This window comes from Oncorhynchus clarkii, chromosome 9, assembly GCF_045791955.1.
Source record: "Oncorhynchus clarkii lewisi isolate Uvic-CL-2024 chromosome 9, UVic_Ocla_1.0, whole genome shotgun sequence".
In the NCBI taxonomy this organism is placed as follows: domain Eukaryota; kingdom Metazoa; phylum Chordata; class Actinopteri; order Salmoniformes; family Salmonidae; genus Oncorhynchus; species Oncorhynchus clarkii.
In genome coordinates, this window is record NC_092155.1 from 17006614 (window position 1) to 17031622 (window position 25009).

At 43.6% G+C, this 25009-nt stretch overlaps 1 protein-coding gene across 1 annotated transcript in view; it reads right to left on the reverse strand.

Moving 5' to 3' along the window:
* Window positions 1-25009, reverse strand: part of LOC139417124 (ventral anterior homeobox 2-like) — a 41568-nt gene that overhangs the window by 12843 nt on the left and 3716 nt on the right. Inside the window, exon 2 of the mRNA XM_071166369.1 lies at window positions 23376-23563. Within this exon, the coding sequence (XP_071022470.1) occupies window positions 23376-23563 (188 nt within the window). The remainder of the gene's footprint in view (window positions 1-23375; window positions 23564-25009) is intronic.

Sequence of the window (25009 nt, forward strand, 5' to 3'; positions counted from 1 at the left end):
GAAATGTTTGCTAATTGATTAAAAATAAATAACCAAAATATTACATTTACATAAGTATTCAGACCCTTTACTCAGTACTTTGTTGTAAGCTGTAGTTGTACAAGTGAGAGCTAGTTAATCTCTCTAAGAGAAGCCTAGCTCTATTACGCAGGGCACCTGCTGACAATCTTTCTAACACTTTCTGTGACCCTTTGAAAGGCTCAGCGGTCCCCTCCGCGACTTCCCCGTGACTCCTCCCATGACCCCACTGATCCTACACGTGATGAACATCAGATTGCCTCACTTCGGTCTAAGAGAACAATGAATTACTTTTCTAAAGGGAAACTGTATGGTAACAATGACTTAGTTTTATATAGGGCAACTGTATGGTAACAATGACTTAGTTTTCCATAGGGAAACTGTATGGTAACAATGACTTCAATTTTTATAGGGAAACTGTATGGTAACAATGACTTAGTTTTCCATAGGGAAACTGTATGGTAACAATGACTTCATTTTCTATAGGGAAACTGTATGGTAACAATGACTTAGTTTTCTATAGGGAAACTGTATGGTAACAATGACTTAGTTTTCCATAGGGAAACTGTATGGTAACAATGACTTCATTTTCTATAGGGAAACTGTATGGTAACAATTACTTAGTTTTATATAGGGAAACTGTATGGTAACAATGACTTAGTTTTCCATAGGGAAACTGTATGGTAACAATGACTTCAATTTCTATAGGGAAACTGTATGGTAACAATGACTTAGTTTTCCATAGGGAAACTATATGGTAACAATGACTTAATTTTCTATAGGGAAACTGTATGGTAACAATGACTTAGTTTTCTATAGGGAAACTGTATGGTAACAATGACTTAGTTTTCCATAGGGAAACTGTATGGTAACAATGTCTTCATTTTCTATAGGGAAACTGTATGGTAACAATGACTTAGTTTTCAGTACAGAAACTGTATGGTAACAATAACCTAGTTTTCTGTATGGAAACTGTATGGTAACATTGTACATTTATGAATTTGACTACTTTTCTATATGGCGAGTGTATGTACAGAGCTCCACGCTGTCCTGTTCCTCCACAGCCTTTCTCTCTCTCTCCAATAGCCACATGCTGTATTAACACCAGGCCCCTCTGACTGTCCCCATCCGAATCCCTACCTCCTACCTCCTAGCTTCTACCACTCCCTGCCTCCTAGACCTCTTACATCCTGCCTTTCTCCTATATCTGTTCTGATACCTCTTGCCCTCGTGCCCAAGCTCATCCCTCCTTCCCTCTCTCCTGCCATCCCTCCCTTGCATTACTGAAACGCATGTCCAAGCAGGTTCAGCCAAGGGTCAACCCAGTCTTAGCAAATCGCTGATAGATGTGGCTCCCTAATCCTTCTTAGTGCAAAAGCACTTGGGACTATTATTAGGCCCTCCCTGTCCCGCCCCCTGCCCCGCCCCGAAGTGGACCAGGACCATCTTCCTATGGTTCTATGATGTCGAGGTTTAGATTTTCCTACGAAAATGTAATGCTATATTAAAATGATTAGGTGAGCCAAAATGTAATGCTATATTAAAATGATTAGGTGAGCCAAAATGTAATGCTATATTAAAATGATTAGGTGAGCCAAAATGTAATGCTATATTAAAATGATTAGGTGAGCCAAAATGTAATGCTATATTAAAATGATTAGGTGAGCCAAAATGTTGTAGCATTTTTATCAGCCTTTACATTGGTTGACTTTGTTAATAAATTACTTGTTATTAAGCCTCTATGTATAGTGCTTATGATGGCTTTTGATGGCCCTATAAAGCCTTATGAATGCCCTATAAGGCCTTGTGAATGACCTTTATAAGCTGTAGTTGTACTAGTGAGAGCGAGTTAATCTCTCTAAGAGAGGCTATGTGGGAGAAATGCCTAGCTCCATTACGCAGGGCACCTGCTGACAATCTTTCTAACACTTTCTGTGACCCTGTGAAAGGCTCAGCGGTCCCCTCCGCGACTTCCCCGTGACTCCTCCCATGACCCCACTGATCCTACACGTGATGAACATCATATTGCCTCAGTTCGGTCTAAGAGAACAATGAATTACTTTTCTAAAGGGAAACTGTATGGTAACAATGACTTAGTTTTCTAAAGGGAAACTGTATGGTAACAATGACTTACTTTTCTAAAGGGAAACTGTATGGTAACAATGAATTACTTTTCTAAAGGGAAACTGTATGGTAACAATGACTTAGTTTTCTATAGGGAAACTGTATGGTAACAATGACTTAGTATTCTATAGTGAAACTGTATTGTAACAATGACTTTGTTTTCTGTATGGAAACTGTATGGTAACAATGACTTAGTTTTCTGTACAGAAACTGTATGGTAACAATGACTTAGTTTTCTGTACGGAAACTGTATGGTAACAATGACTTAGTTTTCAGTACAGAAACTGTATGGTAAGGAAACTGTATGGTAACAATAACCTAGTTTTCTGTATGGAAACTGTATGGTAACATTGTACATGGATGAATATAACTACTTTTCTATACGGCGAGTGTATGTACAGAGCTCCACACTGTCCTTTTCCTCCACAGCCCCTCTCTCTCTCCAATAGCCACATGCTGTATTAACACCAGGCCCCTCTGACTGTCCCCATCCGAATCCCTACCTCCTACCTCCTAGCTTCTACCACTCCCTGCCTCCTAGACCTCTTACATCCTGCCTTTCTCCTATATCTGTTCTGATACCTCTTGCCCTCGTGCCCAAGCTCATCCCTCCTTCCCTCCTTCCCTCTCTCCTGCCATCCCTCCCTTGCATTACTGAAACACATGTCCAAGCAGGTTCAGCCAAGGGTCAACCCAGTCTTAGCGAATCGCTGATAGATGTGGCTCCCTAATCCTTCTTAGTGCAAAAGCACTTGGGACTATTATTAGGCCCTCTGCTTCGCGCTCCGTCACCCTCCCTGTCCCACCCCCTGCCCCGCCCCGAGGTGGACCAGGCCCTTCTTCCGACAGTTCTGTGACGTCGAGGTTTGGATAAGGGAATTAGGCTCACAGTGTGTGTGTGTGTGTGTGTGTGTGTGTGTGTGTGTGTGTGTGTGTGTGTGTGTGTGTGTGTGTGTGTGTGTTGCGTTTACAGGGACAGCACAATTAATTAGTATTTTGACCAATCAGATCAGCTCTGAAAAATATCTGATGTTATTGGTCAAAGGACCAATTAGTGAGAAAAAAAATATCAGATTTGGTCTGCCTGTGTAAACACAGCCTAAGAGGATACCCCTAACTTCTTCACCACTCCCTTGTTCCTTCCTACGGCGCCACAGCACTCTGTGTGGTGGAGTCCAAGCACTGCAGCCTGACATAGTTAATCTACAGAGCCGCTGTGGCTACAGATGGTGGAATATACCACACATCTTAATGTGCTACAGACAACTACTCAATAAAATGGACTCTTGAACAGGGCTTAACACTAGGGATATGCAGTTCATGAGACAACCCTCGATAATTACCACTCGGCTACAAATGTGTGTGGGTGTGTCAGACGCATTTGCGTGTGTATAAGTGTGTGTCTGTATAGCCTACGTGTGTGGGTGTGTTATCTGGACACGGGGGCAGGGATTCCAGGCAGTGTTCTAAGGAATACTCTATCCATATGGATGTTGCAGGTTTCTGTTCTTGCTAATCCAATGAGATAACAGCATTACGGCATTGCCTGGCGAATAACAGGAAGGCCTTAAACGCATGCACACACACACACATCCTTCAGCGTGTCATCGCTGGGTCCAATAGTGTATCGTCGTTAGCAATGAATTGTCATGCACCTGTATGTATTGACAAGTGCCCTAATTTACTTAATTGCCTTATCAAGTCCCCTACCACATCCCTCTCAGATCAATAAAGAAATATAATTTTATTGATTCATATGAGCAGACAGATGAATAGAATGTTATTGATTAGCTAAGCTTATGAGGGGCAATGAGCTCCTCCTGAGCCAGCGTCTTAACTTTGTACTGTTTACACTGGCATACTACACACCCGCCTGGCCCCTGCAAGGACCTGGAGGTCACCCCTATGGAATTAGGAATTATAATACCAGAATGGACATGATCCTTCTTATGATGGTCCAAAGGTCAGCCATTTTTGTCAGAGAGTTGGTCAACCGTGGTTTGCAAATGCCATGATAAGATATTGTGTAAAATAATTAATTTTAAGAATTTATCTGTACTCAGTGTTTGTTAGCTAGCTAGTCAGTTTTAGAGGAATGATTCCATTATTTTTTCAAATTAACTGTCAATATGTCAACATTCCATTCAAACAACAAAGTCAATCCACCCACTGGCTGAAATGAGTAGCTGACAGGACTTAGACAAGTTGTGAGAGGGCCTTTTCTGTTAAACCTTACTAATGCTTGTGTACTCAAATATCCTTCTTTAAGCCTCGGCATTGGGCTAGAGAAATCAAATAAGACAGAAACGTGTGTGTGTATTAAGATAGGCCTGTTCTAACTGTTCTGTGTGTAGAATGACCCCATGATGTCTGGGCACTCAGCCAAGACCTGACAGAAACTGGTTCCTCAGAGCAGAGTGTTATATCCTGAACACCAGGGATAAGGCTGTGGTTCTGTTAGGAGCCTGTTTCTGGGTGAAAAGGTTCCTGCTTGTGTGTATGTGTGTAGGGGTAGGACCATACATCCTCTGGGCTGACAGTCAAAGGCGCTTGCTCGCCCAACTTGGGGGAACCGTTGAGCTACTGTTAGAGGAAGTATGTCTGGAGTGACTTCCTGTCACATTGGCACCAATTGTCCTCACTCAGTTGCGACAGAATGAGACAACCTTTTCATTATAGCCTGTAACCCAGTTTCGTCTCTCTCCACACACACACACATAAGATCATGTGTTTTGCAGATGCTTGCATAAGATAGCGTGACTATATAACGCTTCCGGACTCTTTGTGCAGGGGACTCTCACTTCATTCACTGTGTGTGTGTGGGTGTGACCAGCTCCCATACTGCAATAATTGTATTAATAAAAGTAGTCCCTTGACTGATTATTGACTTTGCCTCTCCTCATTATTAGTTAAAGGTAGAATTTCCACCACAGTAGGAAATGCAACCAGTACTGATGTTGTATCATATAATAGCACTCAGCTTTCCAAGAAAACAACAATTAAGACATTTATGGTCTGTTCACGTTTATTTTGGAGGCTGTTTATACAGAAAAATTGGTTTTAAAAAAACAAACATGTAAATTGTATTTATGATTATATTACAATACTTTAGGTTGACAATAATTCTATAACACAATGTCTGATACATCACATGCCTTAGTTTTATTTTCCTGCATAAGTAAAATCAGGATTATGCCTCTTCTGCCATTCATCCCAATTAGACTGATTTGGATTTCTTCCTGACCAATATGACCAATATGTAACCATTCTGGAACTTTGAGGGTTCATGACACAGCCCCTCTTGGAATTTAATAGGATCTCTATGGTCGCCCCCTCCTCCGTTCCCCAGATGGGATATGAACATTTCATGAAATTTGAATTACAGGAAATTAGCTGTAAAACTGCAACATTTTCTCTCTGACCCATGGCAATGTGTAGAATTGCAGGACATTTTCTTTAAAAAGGCTAAATACTAAATGTGTAGAATTGTATGAAGTTAGTTGCTTCCCTCCCTATACGTTTCGGCTTTTACATGATCTCTGTCTTTGTCTCTGTCTCTCTCTCTCTCAGACATCTGTGGGACTATGTAATGTTCCAGACGACTGGCCAGACACTGTATGTCTAGGAGTTACTGGGAACAATGCACAGTGAAATACATTCACACACACAGAAACAGAGAGAGAAAAACACACACACACCTACACACACACACACTCAGACCCCTGCTATCTGCAACCTTGGTGAAAGGCATTAACAAAGACCAAGAGAACAAATTCAATTGCACGCTGTAGTCAGTGCAAGACCACACAGCAAAGCAATTACTGAGTGACAACAGATAAGTAGATGGGAGATGCTCAGGTGTTAAATCACCTGGGAGGAACACAAGAGAACAACATCCAAACACACTCAGATACAGAATGAGGAAAATGTAGTATTAATTATGGCAGGCCTAGCAACCGTCTACACCAGCAATCTGTTAGGAAACCAGCTGGGAAGTTGTACAATAGCACCTCTGACTGAAGTTTCCTGCGGGGAAACACAAAGCTATTTTATTTTTATGTTATTCTATTCTTGTGCTGTTCTGAACAGCGTGGTATTTCCTGGTCCGGTCATTAAATGTGGCCAGGAAAAACTCCTGGCCCCTACATACAAATTCCGTGGAGCACTAAGACCGTTAATGTCAGTCTAGAGAGAGGAGCTCGCCAGAAGGAGAGGGATAGAGGGATGTCACATACACACAGAGGGATGTCACACACACACAGGGACAGAGGGATGTCACATACACACAGGGATAGAGGGATGTCACATGGACAGAGGGATGTCACACACACACAGGGGGATGTCACATACACACAGGGACAGAGGGATGTCACATGGACACAGAGGGATGTCACATACACACACAGGGGGATGTCACATACACACAGGGACAGAGGGATGTCACATACACACAGAGGGATGTCACATACACACAGGGATATAGGGATGTCACATACACACAGGGGGATGTCACATACACACAGGGGGATGTCACATACACACATGGGGATGTCACATACACACAGGGGGATGTCACATACACACAGGGGGATGTCACATACACACAGAGGGATGTCACATACACAGAGGGGGATGTCACATACACACATGGGGATGTCACATACGCACAGGGGGATGTCACATACACACAGGGGGATGTCACATACACAACGGGGGATGTCACACACACACAGAGGGATGTCACATACACACAGGGATAGAGGGATGTCACACACACACAGGGGGATGTCACATACACACAGGGACAGAGGGATGTCACATACACACAGGGACAGAGGGATGTCACATACACACAGAGGGATGTCACACACACACAGAGGGATGTCACATACACACAGGGATAGAGGGATGTCACACACACACAGGGGGATGTCACATGCACACAGGGAAAGAGGGATGTCACACACACACAGGGGGATGTCACATACACACAGGGACAGGGAGATGTCACATACACACAGGGACAGAGGGATGTCACACACACACAGAGGGATGTCACATACACACAGGGATAGAGGGATGTCACATACACACAGAGGGATGTCACATACACACAGGGGATGTCACACACACACAGAGGGATGTCACATACACACAGAGGGATGTCACATACACACAGAGGGATGTCACATACACACAGGGATAGAGGGATGTCACACACACACAGAGGGATGTCACATACACACAGGGATAGAGGGATGTCACATACACACAGAGGGATGTCACATACACACAGGGGATGTCACACACACACAGAGGGATGTCACATACACACAGAGGGATGTCACATACACACAGGGATAGAGGGATGTCACATACACACAGAGGGATGTCACATACACACAGGGATAGAGAGATGTCACACACACACAGAGGGATGTCACATACACACAGGGACAGAGGGATGTCACATACACACAGAGGGATGTCACATACACACAGAGGGATGTCACACACACACACAGGGATAGAGGGATGTCACACACACACAGGGATAGAGGGATGTCACACACACACAGAGGGATAGAGGGATGTCACACACACACAGAGGGATGTCACACACACACAGGGACAGAGAGATGTCACACACACACAGAGGGATGTCACACACACACAGGGACAGAGGGATGTCACACACACAGAGGGATGTCACATACACACAGGGATAGAGGGATGTCACACACACACAGGGATAGAGGGATTTCACACACACAGAGGGATGTCACACACACACAGGGACAGAGGGATGTCACACACACACAGGGATAGAGGGATGTCACACATACACAGGGATAGAGGGATGTCACACACACACAGGGATAGAGGGATGTCACACACACACAGGGATAGAGGGATGTCACACACACACAGAGGGATGTCACAAACACACAAGGACAGAGGGATGTCACACACACAGAGGGATGTCACATACACACAGGGGTAGAGGGATGTCACACACACACAGGGATAGAGGGATGTCACATACACACAGAGGGATGTCACACACACACAGAGGGATGTCACACACACACAGGGATAGAGGGATGTCACACACACACAGGGATAGAGGGATGTCACATACACACAGAGGGATGTCACACACACACAGGGATAGAGGGATGTCACACACACACAGAGGGATGTCACATACACACGGGGATAGAGGGATGTCACATAGACACAGAGGGATGTCACACACACACAGGGATAGAGGGATGTCACATACACACAGAGGGATGTCACACACACACAGGGATAGAGGGATGTCACATACACACAGAGGGATGTCACACACACACACAGGGATAGAGGGATGCCACATACACACAGAGGGATGTCACACACACACAGGGATAGAGGGATGTCACACACACAGGAATAGAGGGATGTCACACACACACAGAGGGATGTCACACACACAGGGATAGAGGGATGTCACATGCACACAGGGACAGAGGGATGTCACATACACACAGGGACAGAGGGATGTCATACACAGAGAGGGATGTCACATAAACACAGAGGGATGTCACACACACAGGGATAGAGGGATGTCACACACACACAGGGATAGAGGGATGTCACACACACAGAGGGATGTCACACACACAGAGGGATGTCACACACACAGGGATAGAAGGATGCCACACACACAGAGATAGAGGGATGTCACATACACAGGGATATAGGGATGTCACATACACACAGGGGGATGTCACATACACACAGGGGGATGTCACACACACACAGGGGGATGTCACATACACACAGGGGGATGTCACATACACACAGGGGGATGTCACATACACACAGGGGGATGTCACATACACACAGGGGGATGTCACATACACACAGGGGGATGTCACATACACACATGGGGATGTCACATACACACAGGGGGATGTCACAAACACACAGGGGGATGTCACATACACACCGGGGGATGTCACACACACACAGAGGGATGTCACATACACACAGGGATAGAGGGATGTCACACACACACAGGGGGATGTCACATACACACAGGGACAGAGGGATGTCACATACACACAGGGACAGAGGGATGTCACATACACACAGAGGGATGTCACACACACACAGAGGGATGTCACATACACACAGGGATAGAGGGATGTCACACACACACAGGGGGATGTCACATACACACAGGGAAAGAGGGATGTCACACACACACAGGGGGATGTCACATACACACAGGGACAGGGAGATGTCACACACACACAGAGGGATGTCACACACACAGGGATAGAAGGATGCCACACACACAGAGATAGAGGGATGTCACATACACAGGGATATAGGGATGTCACATACACACAGGGGGATGTCACATACACACAGGGGGATGTCACACACACACAGGGGGATGTCACATACACACAGGGGGATGTCACATACACACAGGGGGATGTCACATACACACAGGGGGATGTCACATACACACAGGGGGATGTCACATACACACAGGGGGATGTCACATACACACATGGGGATGTCACATACACACAGGGGGATGTCACAAACACACAGGGGGATGTCACATACACACCGGGGGATGTCACACACACACAGAGGGATGTCACATACACACAGGGATAGAGGGATGTCACACACACACAGGGGGATGTCACATACACACAGGGACAGAGGGATGTCACATACACACAGGGACAGAGGGATGTCACATACACACAGAGGGATGTCACACACACACAGGGGGATGTCACATACACACAGGGAAAGAGGGATGTCACACACACACAGGGGGATGTCACATACACACAGGGACAGGGAGATGTCACATACACACAGGGACAGAGGGATGTCACATACACACAGAGGGATGTCACACACACACAGAGGGATGTCACATACACACAGGGATAGAGGGATGTCACATACACACAGAGGGATGTCACATACACACAGGGGATGTCACACACACACATAGGGATGTCACATACACACAGAGGGATGTCACATACACACAGAGGGATGTCACATACACACAGGGATAGAGGGATGTCACACACACACAGAGGGATGTCACATACACACAGGGATAGAGGGATGTCACATACACACAGAGGGATGTCACATACACACAGGGGATGTCACACACACACAGAGGGATGTCACATACACACAGGGACAGAGGGATGTCAAATACACACAGAGGGATGTCACATACACACAGAGGGATGTCACACACACACACACAGGGATAGAGGGATGTCACACACACACAGGGATAGAGGGATGTCACACACACACAGAGGGATAGAGGGATGTCACACACACACAGAGGGATGTCACACACACACAGGGACAGAGAGATGTCACACACACACAGAGGGATGTCACACACACACAGGGACAGAGGGATGTCACACACACAGAGGGATGTCACATACACACAGGGATAGAGGGATGTCACACACACACAGGGATAGAGGGATTTCACACACACAAAGAGGGATGTCACACACACACAGGGACAGAGGGATGTCACACACACACAGGGATAGAGGGATGTCACACACACACAGGGACAGAGGGATGTCACACACACAGAGGGATGTCACATACACACAGGGATAGAGGGATGTCACACACACACAGGGATAGAGAGGATGTCACACACACACAGAGGGATGTCACACACACACACACAGGGACAGAGGGATGTCACACACACAGAGGGATGTCACATACACACAGGGGTAGAGGGATGTCACACACACACACAGGGATAGAGGGATGTCACATACACACAGAGGGATGTCACACACACACAGAGGGATGTCACACACACACAGGGATAGAGGGATGTCACACACAGACATGGATAGAGGGATGTCACATACACACAGAGGGATGTCACACACACACAGGGATAGAGGGATGTCACACACACACAGAGGGATGTCACATACACACGGGGATAGAGGGATGTCACATACACACAGAGGGATGTCACACACACACAGGGATAGAGGGATGTCACATACACACAGAGGGATGTCACACACACACAGGGATAGAGGGATGTCACATACACACAGAGGGATGTCACACACACACAGGGATAGAGGGATGCCACATACACACAGAGGGATGTCACACACACACATGGATAGAGGGATGTCACACACACAGGAATAGAGGGATGTCACACACACACAGAGGGATGTCACACACACAGGGATAGAGGGATGTCACATACACACAGGGATAGAGGGATGTCACATACACACAGAGGGATGTCACATACACACAGGGATAGAGGGATGTCACATACACACAGAGGGATGTCACATACACACAGGGGATGTCACACACACACATAGGGATGTCACATACACACAGAGGGATGTCACATACACACAGAGGGATGTCACATACACACAGGGATAGAGGGATGTCACACACACACAGAGGGATGTCACATACACACAGGGATAGAGGGATGTCACATACACACAGAGGGATGTCACATACACACAGGGGATGTCACACACACACAGAGGGATGTCACACACACACAGAGGGATGTCACATACACACAGGGACAGAGGGATGTCACATACACACAGAGGGATGTCACATACACACAGAGGGATGTCACACACACACACACAGGGATAGAGGGATGTCACACACACACAGGGATAGAGGGATGTCACACACACACAGAGGGATAGAGGGATGTCACACACACACAGAGGGATGTCACACACACACAGGGACAGAGAGATGTCACACACACACAGAGGGATGTCACACACACACAGGGACAGAGGGATGTCACACACACAGAGGGATGTCACATACACACAGGGATAGAGGGATGTCACACACACACAGGGATAGAGGGATTTCACACACACAAAGAGGGATGTCACACACACACAGGGACAGAGGGATGTCACACACACACAGGGATAGAGGGATGTCACACACACACAGGGACAGAGGGATGTCACACACACAGAGGGATGTCACATACACACAGGGATAGAGGGATGTCACACACACACAGGGATAGAGGGATGTCACACACACACAGAGGGATGTCACACACACACACACAGGGACAGAGGGATGTCACACACACAGAGGGATGTCACATACACACAGGGGTAGAGGGATGTCACACACACACAGGGATAGAGGGATGTCACATACACACAGAGGGATGTCACACACACACAGAGGGATGTCACACACACACAGGGATAGAGGGATGTCACACACAGACATGGATAGAGGGATGTCACATACACACAGAGGGATGTCACACACACACAGGGATAGAGGGATGTCACACACACACAGAGGGATGTCACATACACACGGGGATAGAGGGATGTCACATACACACAGAGGGATGTCACACACACACAGGGATAGAGGGATGTCACATACACACAGAGGGATGTCACACACACACAGGGATAGAGGGATGTCACATACACACAGAGGGATGTCACACACACAGGGATAGAGGGATGCCACATACACACAGAGGGATGTCACACACACACAGGGATAGAGGGATGTCACACACACAGGAATAGAGGGATGTCACACACACACAGAGGGATGTCACACACACAGGGATAGAGGGATGTCACATACACACAGGGACAGAGGGATGTCACATACACACAGGGACAGAGGGATGTCATACACAGAGAGGGATGTCACATACACACAGAGGGATGTCACACACACAGGGATAGAGGGATGTCACACACACACAGGGATAGAGGGATGTCACACACACAGAGGGATGTCACACACACAGAGGAATGTCACACACACAGGGATAGAAGGATGCCACACACACAGAGATAGAGGGATGTCACATACACAGGGATAGAGGGATGTCACATACACACAGAGGGATGTCACATACACACAGAGGGATGTCACACACACAGGGATAGAGGGATGTCACACACACAGGGATAGAGGGATGTCACACACACACAGGGATAGAGGGATGTCACATACACACAGGGACAGATAGATGTCACATACACACAGGGACAGAGGGATGTCACACACACACAGGGACAGAGAGATGTCACATACACACAGGGACAGAGAGATGTCACATACACACAGGGACAGAGGGATGTCATACACACACAGGGACAGAGAGATGTCACATACACACAGGGACAGAGGGATGTCACATACACACAGGGACAGAGAGATGTCACATACACACAGGGACATAGAGATGTCACATACACACAGGGACAGAGGGATGTCATACACAGAGAGGGATGTCACATACACACAGAGGGATGTCACATACACACATAGGGATGTCACACACACAGGGATAGAGGGATGTCACACACACACACAGGGATAGAGGGATGTCACACACACAGAGGGATGTCACACACACAGGGATAGAAGGATGCCACACACACAGAGATAGAGGGATGTCACACACACAGGGATAGAGGGATGTCACACACACAGGGATAGAGAGATGTCACACACACAGGGATAGAGGGATGTCACAAACACACAGGGATAGACAGATGTCACACACACAGAGGGATGTCACACACACAGGGATAGAAGGATGCCACACACACAGGGATAGAGGGATGTCACACACACAGGGATAGGGTGATGTCACACACACAGAGAGGGATGTCACACACACAGGGATAGAGGGACGTCCCACACACAGAGAGAGGGACGTCACACACACAGAGAGAGGGATAGAGGGACGTCACACACACAGAGAGAAGGATAGAGGGATGTCACACACACAGAGAGAGGGATATAGGGATGTTACACACACAGAGGGATAGAGGGATGTCACACACACAGGGATAGAGGGATGTCACATACACACAGGGACAGAAGGATGTCACATACACAGAGAGGGATGTCACATACACACAGAGGGATGTCACATACACACAGAGGGATGTCACATACACACAGAGGGATGTCACATACACACAGAGGGATGCCACACACACAGGGATAGAGGGATGTCACACACACACAGGGATAGAGGGATGTCACACACACAGAGGGATGTCACACACACAGGGATAGAAGGATGCCACACACACAGGGATAGAGGGATGTCACACACACAGGGATAGAGGGATGTCACACACACAGGGATAGAGGGATGTCACACACACAGGGATAGAGGGATGTCACACACACACAGGGATAGACGGATGTCACACACACACAGGGATAGACGGATGTCACACACACAGAGGGATGTCACACACACAGGGATAGAGGGATGTCACACACACAGGGATAGAGGGATGTCACACACAGGGATAGAGGGATGTCACACACACAGAGAGGGATGTCACACACACAGAGAGGGATACCACACACACAGGGATAGAGATATAGGGATGTCACACACAGAGAGGGATAGAGGGATGTCACACACACAGGGATAGAGGGATGTCACACACACAGAGAGAGGGATAGAGGGATGTCACACACAGAGAGGGATAGAGGGATGTCACACACACAGGGATAGAGGGATGTCACACACACAGAGAGAGTGATAGAGGGATGTCACACACACACAGAGAGGGATAGAGGGATGTCACACACACAGAGAGAGGGATAGAGGGATGTCACACACACACAGAGAGAGGGATAGAGGGATGTCACACACACACAGAGGGATAGAGGGATGTCACACACACAGAGGGATAGAGGGATGTCACACACAGAAGGTATTAGTAGCTTAGCTGTGTGTGTAAAGGATTCTGACAAGTTGATGTTTGAAAACAGGAGTTATGTATCTCTTTAATACGTCCACATTGCTCCTCCCTCCTCCCAGGGTTTTACTAAGATAAGGATCAGATCTGCTCTCTAAGTCTCTGCTTGCTCTCTGTCATCTGTCTGTCTGCCGGTCGGTCTGTCTCTTTCTCTCTCTATCATCTGTCTGTCTGCCGGTCAGTCTGTCTTTCTATCGGTCTGTCTGTCTCTTTCTCTCTTTCTCTCTCTCTCGTGCAAATCCATGGTCAGTACAGCACAGATTAGAATAGATTACCTCTTGTTTCTGTTAGTATTTAACCTGGTATTTATCTTGCATTAAATTCTGCAAAACCACTGTGTTGGAAGGTTAGACACAGGCATGGCAGACCTGCATGTCACTACAGCCATTATCAACACAACACACATGCACACATTTACTGTCCTTCACTTATTGTATTTTACTTACTGTACCACACTTACTGTACCTCACTTACTGTACCTCACTTACTGTACCTCACTTACTGTACCTCACTTACTGTACTTCACTTACTGTACCACACTTACTGTACCACACTTACTGTACCACACTTACTGTCCTCTACTTACTGTACTTCACTTACTGTACTTCACTTACTGTACCACACTTACTGTCCCACACTTACTGTCCCACACTTACTGTCCCACACTTACTGTACCACACTTACTGTCCCACACTTACTGTACCACACTTACTGTCCTCTACTTACTGTACTTCACTTACTGTCCCACATTTACTGTCCCACCCTTACTGTACCACACTTACTGTACCACACTTACTGTACCACACTTACTGTACTTCACTTACTGTACTTCACACACAAGTCTCTAAAACAAACATGTTTGTGGGTGTTTTCCAGCAGCTCATCAGCCTATCTAACTGTGCATGTTTAGCAAGCTTTTCTGCCTTGAAAGATCATAATATATCAAAATATTTGGTCACTCACAGCTGCTAGCTCTGACCAGCTTGTGTACAAAGCTCCACATGAACTAGTGGGATTCCATTCATTCTGTAACTTAGCCCTCTACTATTTGTCCCAGGGCCGGAATAAACCAGTTTTAAACAGCCCCTTCCACCATTAAATCATGTTTTTCCCTGGATGGGCATTAGAGAACAATAGAGTGATACAATGCAATACGTCAATAAAATAAGTCCTGGTCATGGTGGACCCATGGTTGGTACCAGGTGGGTTGGTACCAGGTGGGTTGGTACCAGGTGGATTGGTACCAGGTGGGATGGGAACAGTGTGATTCTATATGCAAACGTGTATCATTGGCCAAAATTCGACTCGTTTTCATCGTTGCTATAAAGTAATAATACCAACGTTGCAATAACATGGAAACTACGTTGACTCAACATCTTTATGCCAAGGCCTCAGAGTCAAGTGACAGATTAAGATACCTGTCATTATTTACATAAGTGAAAAGATAAACCCTTACTAACTTATGTATTTGGTGGAAAAAAAAAATATTTTTGGTCTAAATGATCATTTCAGTCGGAGTCAAAGGTCATTTCAGTCAACCATTTCAGTAAAAATAATTTCTGCACAAGTAATTTCCGTAAAAGTCCATTCCGTTAAAAGTAATTTCAGTAAAAGTATTTTCACTAAACGTGGTTTCAGTAAAGGTCATTTCAGTTCTGGTCATTGAAGCGTTGTACTCCAGGGTAGCCCTCACCTAGAAGACATTCCTTTCTCGCATTGTGGAATGTAGCTTATCTACAACCAAATTCAAATGAAAAGGTAACACAATGAAAGGTGCTAACGAAGACAGTCTCGATGTGAAAGACAGTCATTAGACCCCGTTTGCGGTGCATCTGAAATGGCACCCTATTTCTAATATAGTGCAATAATTTAAACCAGAGCCCTGTGCATGAGTAGGGTCCTGCTATATAGGGAGAAACATTAAGGAACACCTGCTCTTTCCATGACATAGACTGACCAGGTGAATCCAGGTGAAAGCTATGATTCCTTATTGATGTGACCAGTTAAATCCACTCCAATCAGTGTAGATGAAGGTGAGGAGACAGGTTGAAGAAGGATTTTTAGGCCTTGAGACAATTGAGACATGTGTGCCATTCAGAGGGTGATTGAGCAAGAGTGCCTTTGAACCGGGTATGGTAGTAGGTGCCAGGCGCACAGGTTTGAGTGTGTCAAGAACTGCAAAGCTGCTGGGTTTTTCATGCTCAACAGTTTCCTTTGTGTATCAACAATGACCCACCACCCAAAGGACATCCAGCCAAATTGACAAAACTGTGGGAAGCATTGGAGTCAACATGGGCCAGTATCCCTGTGGAACGTTTTTCGACACCTTGTAGAGTAGATGCAGCAACGACATTAGGCTGTTCTGAGGGCAAACGGGTGTGCAACTCAATATTAAGAAGGTGTTCCTAATGTTTTGTACACTCAGCGTAGGTTGCCATTTCTGCGCATTCCCAGACTACGGCGTTTCTCAAGCAAACTGAAAATGTAGCTTACTCTGTGGACTGATAGACAGAATAACGGAATTGAAAATGTATTAATATTGTAAGAGATTACGAGTGCATGGGATGAAAGTGCTCCAAATTGTATGGAGGTATTAACCGAGGGTCAATCCAAAATGTACTTTTAAGCTTTTATGTAAAACAAGGAGTCCGAGAAACCAATTGGAGAAAACACAAGCAAGAACAATTGGGGTGCACAGTCAAAGAACCATCCCGAAATGCAATTTGAGTGTTTCCTCTATAGCTGAGTAAATCATTTTAGCAGTGAACAGAAAGAGAAGTTAGTGACAGAGACAATAGTAACACAATTACGCTGCCTTTAGGGATGTATTTCCTGATAAAATATGAACATTATCCCTCCTTGGAGCAGTTAAGCCTGCTAGAACAGACATCCCCAAGAAAACTCCATAGCGTGCCAAGGGTGCGAGGCTCCCCGCCGCGTTACATGGGAAGGGGGAGCCACCTGCTGGGCTCTGGGGAGAGGCGAGATGTTGCCTGAATGAGGGAGGGGTTTGACTTTACAGGTTATTCACCCGACTCAAATAGTTTATAGGTTCGCGTTTTCGTCATGGATCGTGTTCTGGAGGCAGCTCTGCAGTGGTCACTAGCTGGCACAGCCACAAAGTTATAACTGATTTTAATAATATCTGATTTTAAACATAACCCTAACCACACTGATAAGCCTAATGCCTAACCCTAACCTTAAATGTAAAAAAATAAAAAAAATAAAAAACATTTTTGTTTTTAAGAATTTTGACTTTGCAGCTGGTCCATCTAGCAGAAATTGCTCACTTCTGCCTCAAGGACAAGACTTCTCCCAATAAACGTCAACCTGCAAATAGTTTGCTTTCATGTAGCTCTTGGTGAACTCAAGGCTTTTACGCACAACTGGCCTGGAAACTTTGTTTTAACTGGGAAACGGTTTAGGTAGCCCGAAGCATATTCAGACACCTCATTGAATAATTTGTCTTAGTACAAGTTGAACAGCAAAACACGCACACTATTTTATATATTTTCTGTCTTTTTTGATTAAATGAAACTGTTAAAAAGTATTTCCCGTATGTATTTTGTTGAGCAAATGTAGCCTATGCCTCATTTGCCTGGGCAATTTTGATACGTGACCAAACTAATTCGAGTTACACCTGGGTCAACGACCATATCCTCAAACACATGGTGCTTAGGATTCCGCGCAAATGTCTTAACGAACTTCGGAACAATAAACTGTTTACATGACTGACGTCATATTATAAGAGCGCAATATCACAAGTTAGGCTATATCTGTTTGTGTGCATACGCCCCCCCCCCCTTTTTAATAAATACTAAACTTATTGTAAAATATACATATTTTTAGGCCCAATATTGTCGCGACTTCGATATTTCGTGTTAGTCAACTATAATAGGCTAGTGAATATAAATGGACTTACAATGTCAAAATGTAGCAATATCTTACAGCATGGAAGGATTTGGGGCTAAATGACGCGTTATTAGGTGTTATTATGACGTTATTGGATGCGCTAAGGTTTAAGCTACGAGCCCATTCCATGTATTGAATTGAATTCGTATTAGGCTTGATCTCTTTAAATGATCAAATTAAGTATAGCATTTGATGAATTCAATCACTTATTTTTGAATCGAAAGAAATCGACAAGAGATGTCATAGCATGGAATGGGCATTTCAAAATATCAGTAAGTGATGAACATGTTGATGTAAACATTCTTCACAGTGGCCAAAACATCCATGACATAGTCCCCCCTCCTTCTTTTGTTTTGGCCTAACAGCAAAAAGATGATTTGTGATGCCCTTGGTTTGAAGTTTACTGGTATATTGTGATAAAATTAGATATAAGATTGCTATCGTTGTCTTTTTAATTAACTTGATGTGTCTTTTCGTCGCATGATTGTTTGTGTGGCTATAGCAAATTGGACATGGTCGACAATGGTGGTAGGTGAACCTTCTTCCCTTCAATATATGAGGCTGCATGGAGATAGACTATAAAACAAAATGTTGTAGATATAATGTAGGCCTCTAGATATTTCATATTGTGAAATAAACTTGACTTTGAATGGAAATATTTGAACGAGGGCGTCACTGGATGAATACGAATGAGTTTGGCTAAACGTACTCAGAAATCAGAGTACATTTTTTTCCCAACGTGCATTTCGGTTATCACCGCCTCCTTGAAATTGAAAATGCTAATTAAATCGTGTTTCTGACCATCAAAGTTAAATCTAGCCTTGAGTTAAGATGAGTTCGTATTGTATTCATAAAAGCTATTATTTCCACGCTAAATCCTGCATTTCACGAAAGCTCTCTCACAACGAAGAAGCAATGGGAATGGTTTCAAACCACACATAATGGTTTCAAACCACACATTTACGTTGCGTAAGTGGACCTGGAAATCAAATAACCTCAGAAAGATACTCTTTCGCTGTTCATAGAATCTCAAAAGCACTTTAAGAGCAGAGGTCAACCAATAGAGGCCACGTCTTTGAATGATACAGCTAATAGCTGTGGCTGCATCTCAAAAGTATTGGCTTGCTTTCCTCGTCTCGTCTCCTTTCCCTCATTGTCATTGATCTATCTGTATAAGGGCAGTACAAATGCGCTGGAGAATTGTATGTAGATATGTGTAATAGTACACCTAAGTGTAGGCTAATTGTTCTGTTGTTGCTGTATCTATATAGTGTAGGCCTACATACTGTATGTGGATCATGTATACAGTATTTGTTTATATATTCTGTCTGTATGTTCTGCTTATTGTGGTCAGCACTATTTCACCAGGTCAAGTTCCTGGTAGCATACAGGTAAATGTACATGGTGAATAAAGTTGATTCTGATTCTCATTGGTCCTAAATCGACGGAGATGCCGTTGAACTAGAAATACTTGGTCTTGAATGGCCCTTTCGACAAATAGGCTGGGGCCTATAGCGTCTCTAACAAGTGTTTTCATTCACACCAACCATTTGACGATAATCAACCCTGTCACTCTCTCGTTTTCAGGAATTAACGTACAGGCTACACATAGGTCTAGCCTACTAAATGTGTTGCGAAAATTATAACTAGGCATGTAACTAGTTTAGTTATATAGGCATAACTCGTATAATTACACCAGCGGCATAGTAATGAATTAGTTGACAGAAAACATATGAGGTTCTGGATCCTCCATGTTATCTATCATATTTTAGTTGCCAATCGTTGTTTTCTGTCACACCATGGTGTGGTTCTAAATGGATGGAGATGGAGTCTTGGACAGACAAGTGGGGCCTATAGCATCTCTAGCAAGTGTTTTCATTCACACCAACCATTTGACGGTAATGAACCCTGTCACTCTCTCATTATCAGGAATAAACGTATAGGCTGCACATTACGTTAGGTCTACTAAATATATTGCGGAAATGATAACTTACCGTGTAAATAGTTCAGCTCCTATAGGCACAACTCGCTTCAGAGACATAGTAAGGCATCAGTTGACAATTGAGGCCATGGATGTTTTCCATCATATTTTAGTTGCCACTTTTTCCGATTCTTTCACACCATGTTTTCTGTCATTCGCTATCATTGCTTTATCCTTCATTTGGAGGACACAGGCTATAGTATAGCCTTACAACCATCCATCTTTCCCTTGTTACTGTTGTCTAGAGAAGTTTGTTTTATACAACACACTGTATCGTTGCAAACAAAAGTTTAAATAATATAAATATATTAACATTGTCGTTATTATTATAGAATACTTAGTGTAAAGCGCCGAGGGCGTGATGGTGTTTGGCTGATGGGGCTACTATGAATTCCCGCAAAGAAACGTCAGCACTGACAATAGGTTATGACTCGTAGATAGGCCCCAAGAATGGAGCCATGGCGCAAATGCAAGGCTATATGATGATGATGACTGCATGGAGTTTCCGAATAAGACATTGGTCGTGTCTTAGATGTAATAGGTCTACATCTCGTGCTTCTCCTCAGTAGATACATTTAGTCTATATGACAAAAGTTAGGTATAAAATAATTCAGAGACATTATACAATAGAATCCCACTGAGCACACCACGTCATTCCTACTTGGATAATAGCGCAATATTTGTTTGAGAAGTTGATCAATGAGATTACCACCTATATTCACCCACTCAAAGTAACAGCCAAACGTTAGGAAATTCTACTATGTGCTATCACTAAAAGCAAATTCTACCATCTAAATTCTAAAACCACAACCAAATTCCAGTGGAAAAAACTATGTCTGAATTTTTGGTTTAGTTGACACCCAAATGTCCATCAATGAGCTTTCAACCATTTAAAAAGGCACAGCAAAGTTCAAATGGGAATACCATGTCAGATATTTTATTTATACAACAGATGCATGTGTTTTCACTCTGCTTCATCTAATAACAGCGCCAAATGACCTGGATTGCAGTTGAGATTACATTAAAAGTACATGGTGCAAGTGATCAATACCGTTCGAGATTTGCCTCAGATTATTACAGCAATTTTGAAGATCTCTCCACAAACCTGCGATGACCTATGCATGCTATCTTGAACCTGCACGCGTTATATGATTACATAATAAGACATTTATAGTTACAGTAACCTCAAAATGTGGCCATGGATGTGTTCCTCATTTTAAGGTTGAATGTTATATTAGTTTGTTAAATAACCTTAATTTTGGGCTACTCACTCTATTGCAAAAGTAATATTGAATAGTTTTTGGTTGACGACGCAACCAAATATCAACATTTGCCACTGATTTAGTTTGGCTTTAATTCCAGTTGAATTCCAATCCACAAATTAATAATTGATATGTTGGAATCACATAGCTACCAAAAAACAAAGTAGAACTAAATCAAATCAAACTTTAAATATCTCCTTCAAACTTTAAATATCTCCTTCAAATGTTGATATTTTGGTTACTGGCCCAACGCTCTAACCACTAGGCTACCTGCCGCACCAATATCACTAAATATCATTACATTTTAAATCAACCAGAGCTTGAAACCCAAGGCCTATTGTATTGTCTATTCTTGTTGAATTATGGGTTGATTTAAAGCATGATAAAGTATGGTCACATTTAATTTGCTCTGTTAAACCTACTCTTTGGAATAACTTCGATAAAAACGAAATAGATTCACGGTTGCTAAGTGGAGATCTTTTGACAATCATTCTCATGCCAGCACATTGGTAATAGTCAGTGACACATGTCATAGTGGGGCTTGGTTAAAAACCCTGGATGGGACACCAGAAGGTAGCTGTAGATAGATAAATTCAGTAGGAGGTGCTGCCCAGACTATTGTTTTTCTTCCTTCGGACATACCAAGATATGACATTGGTTTAAAAGTACAAATTCAAACATATGTTATACAAGGTTGTATGTTACAATTTGGTTTCCATGATGACAAAATCCTGTGGTTGAAATTTTACCCTTAAAAAAACTGTTTATGTTGATTACTTTTTTCAACTCCAATGCATTTTCCACGAAGATTCCACTTCACAATATGTTAACAAATTACATTAAAACAACGTTGATCCAACATGTTTGTGTCCAGTTGGATGTGACTGCACTGCACAGCGATTAGTTATAATGTATGATATAACCTCAGCCTAATAAGTTACCTTTATCAAACCAATAAGCACACCACCGCAGGGATAACAAAAAACATGTTATTTGAACTGGTAAAGAAACTATTTAAACATGAAACTCAAACTGTCTTTGGGTAAAATAAATGTAATCTAATATTTGAATATTTAGGCCTATACAAATTGGGACTCCAGAATGTACTTCCTATTTGTCTCCATTGTTAAAACAGGACATCAATCTATTATCCCCACGACTGAGGAAACACTCTGTCAAATGATGTCTGTTTCTTACCTGTGTCTCAGACAGGTTCAGCTGCCTCGCCAGCTCAGTGCGCTCTCGGCCGACTACATACTGGCAGCGCTGGAACTCGAGCTCGAGCCGGTAGAGCTGCTCTGCAGTGAAGGAGGTCCGCGTGCGTTTTGGCCTGTCGAGGTCGAGACCCTTTGGCAACACGATCTCCCGGATGGTACCCTTAGCATCTGTGGATATTGCAGCCGGACAATGTGAAATGTCACAATTACAAATAATAGTCTTAGGCTACTTTGCTTAACATTACAATTGCACATACTGTTGTACCAATGTCATAATTCTTTGGACAGACCAAGAAAATATAGTTAAACATTGTGCTCCTTTATGGCACAAATGTGTGCTTTCATATAAGTAGGGCCCACGCTATTTTAGAATAACTAAATTGACGTGTAGTTTGCATGCTTGGGAATTATAGTGTAGGCTAGTCAAGTTACTAGGGAAAGAAATACAGAAAGGGCGTAAAATAGTATATATTGTAAGAATGACAATATCCGTAAATACAACTCAATGCACCAGATAACCCGTTATGTTAAGGTTCTGATGCCTTAGAATAGTTTTCCCATACTTCCAACTGAGCGTAGGCTACATTAGGCTATCTCATGGAACTGGAAGTAAGGTCAAATAATAAGAATTTAAAAAATCGGAATACCATTGTTGCATTGCAATATGTTTGGGGAATATTCCCAAAAAAGTAATAGCCAGAAGGCCGGAAAATTGGAGCTGAAAGAAACATCCCTATCACATTACTAAACTATACCTAATTTTACTAAATATTACGTGCACTGTCTGCCTCAGCGAGAGCGAATGTTTGGAGAAAATTTTTTCAGAGTTCTATTTCAATTGTACTTTTGCATTTGCCATGCGTCCTAGAACCCTGGAGAATGTAGCCTAGGCTAGTTGATGCATCAATACACGTTTAATATATTAATATAATTTATGGGACAATATTAAATTGTTTGGTTCAATACATACAACATCAGGAAATGCGTGTTTTTATATCAAATTAGGTCATATGCCAAGTCTTGCTATGGGGAATATGCTATTAAACCAATACCAAATAGCTGTTGAGTGCAAACCTAATTGTGCAACTTTATCTTGACAAGTTTAAAGTTGCTATAAGTCCAAACTGACTGTCAATGTAGAAGGAATAGAAAAATCGATATTTTGAAATAAAAATGTAAACACGTTTTACGTAGTCACAATGGTCCCATGCATATCCTACAATCCGCCCTAAACAAGAGATGTCTTTAATACTTATCAGTCAGCCAATACTAGACATGGTTAAAACAACGAAACGCTCCTCAAGTAGGCTAGAAAGAGGGACGTGTTTTGACTGAAAACAATTAAATAATCTAGGTCCACTGTCCAAAAAATGTGACTAATCAAACTAAATATATGAGAATAAAATATATCAACCAAATGTTTTCTAAATCCCTCACCGAAATCGGATGTTAAACAATTTCCAGTATTTTGAAATAATATATTCTTTACAATAGATAGGCCCGCCTATAAGTGATATATACATCTGAAACATACATATAGCCTAACCCAGCTGGTTTCCCACAATAAAATACAACTGTCAAATGAGGTATAGCCCTATAGCATTTCTGTCGTAT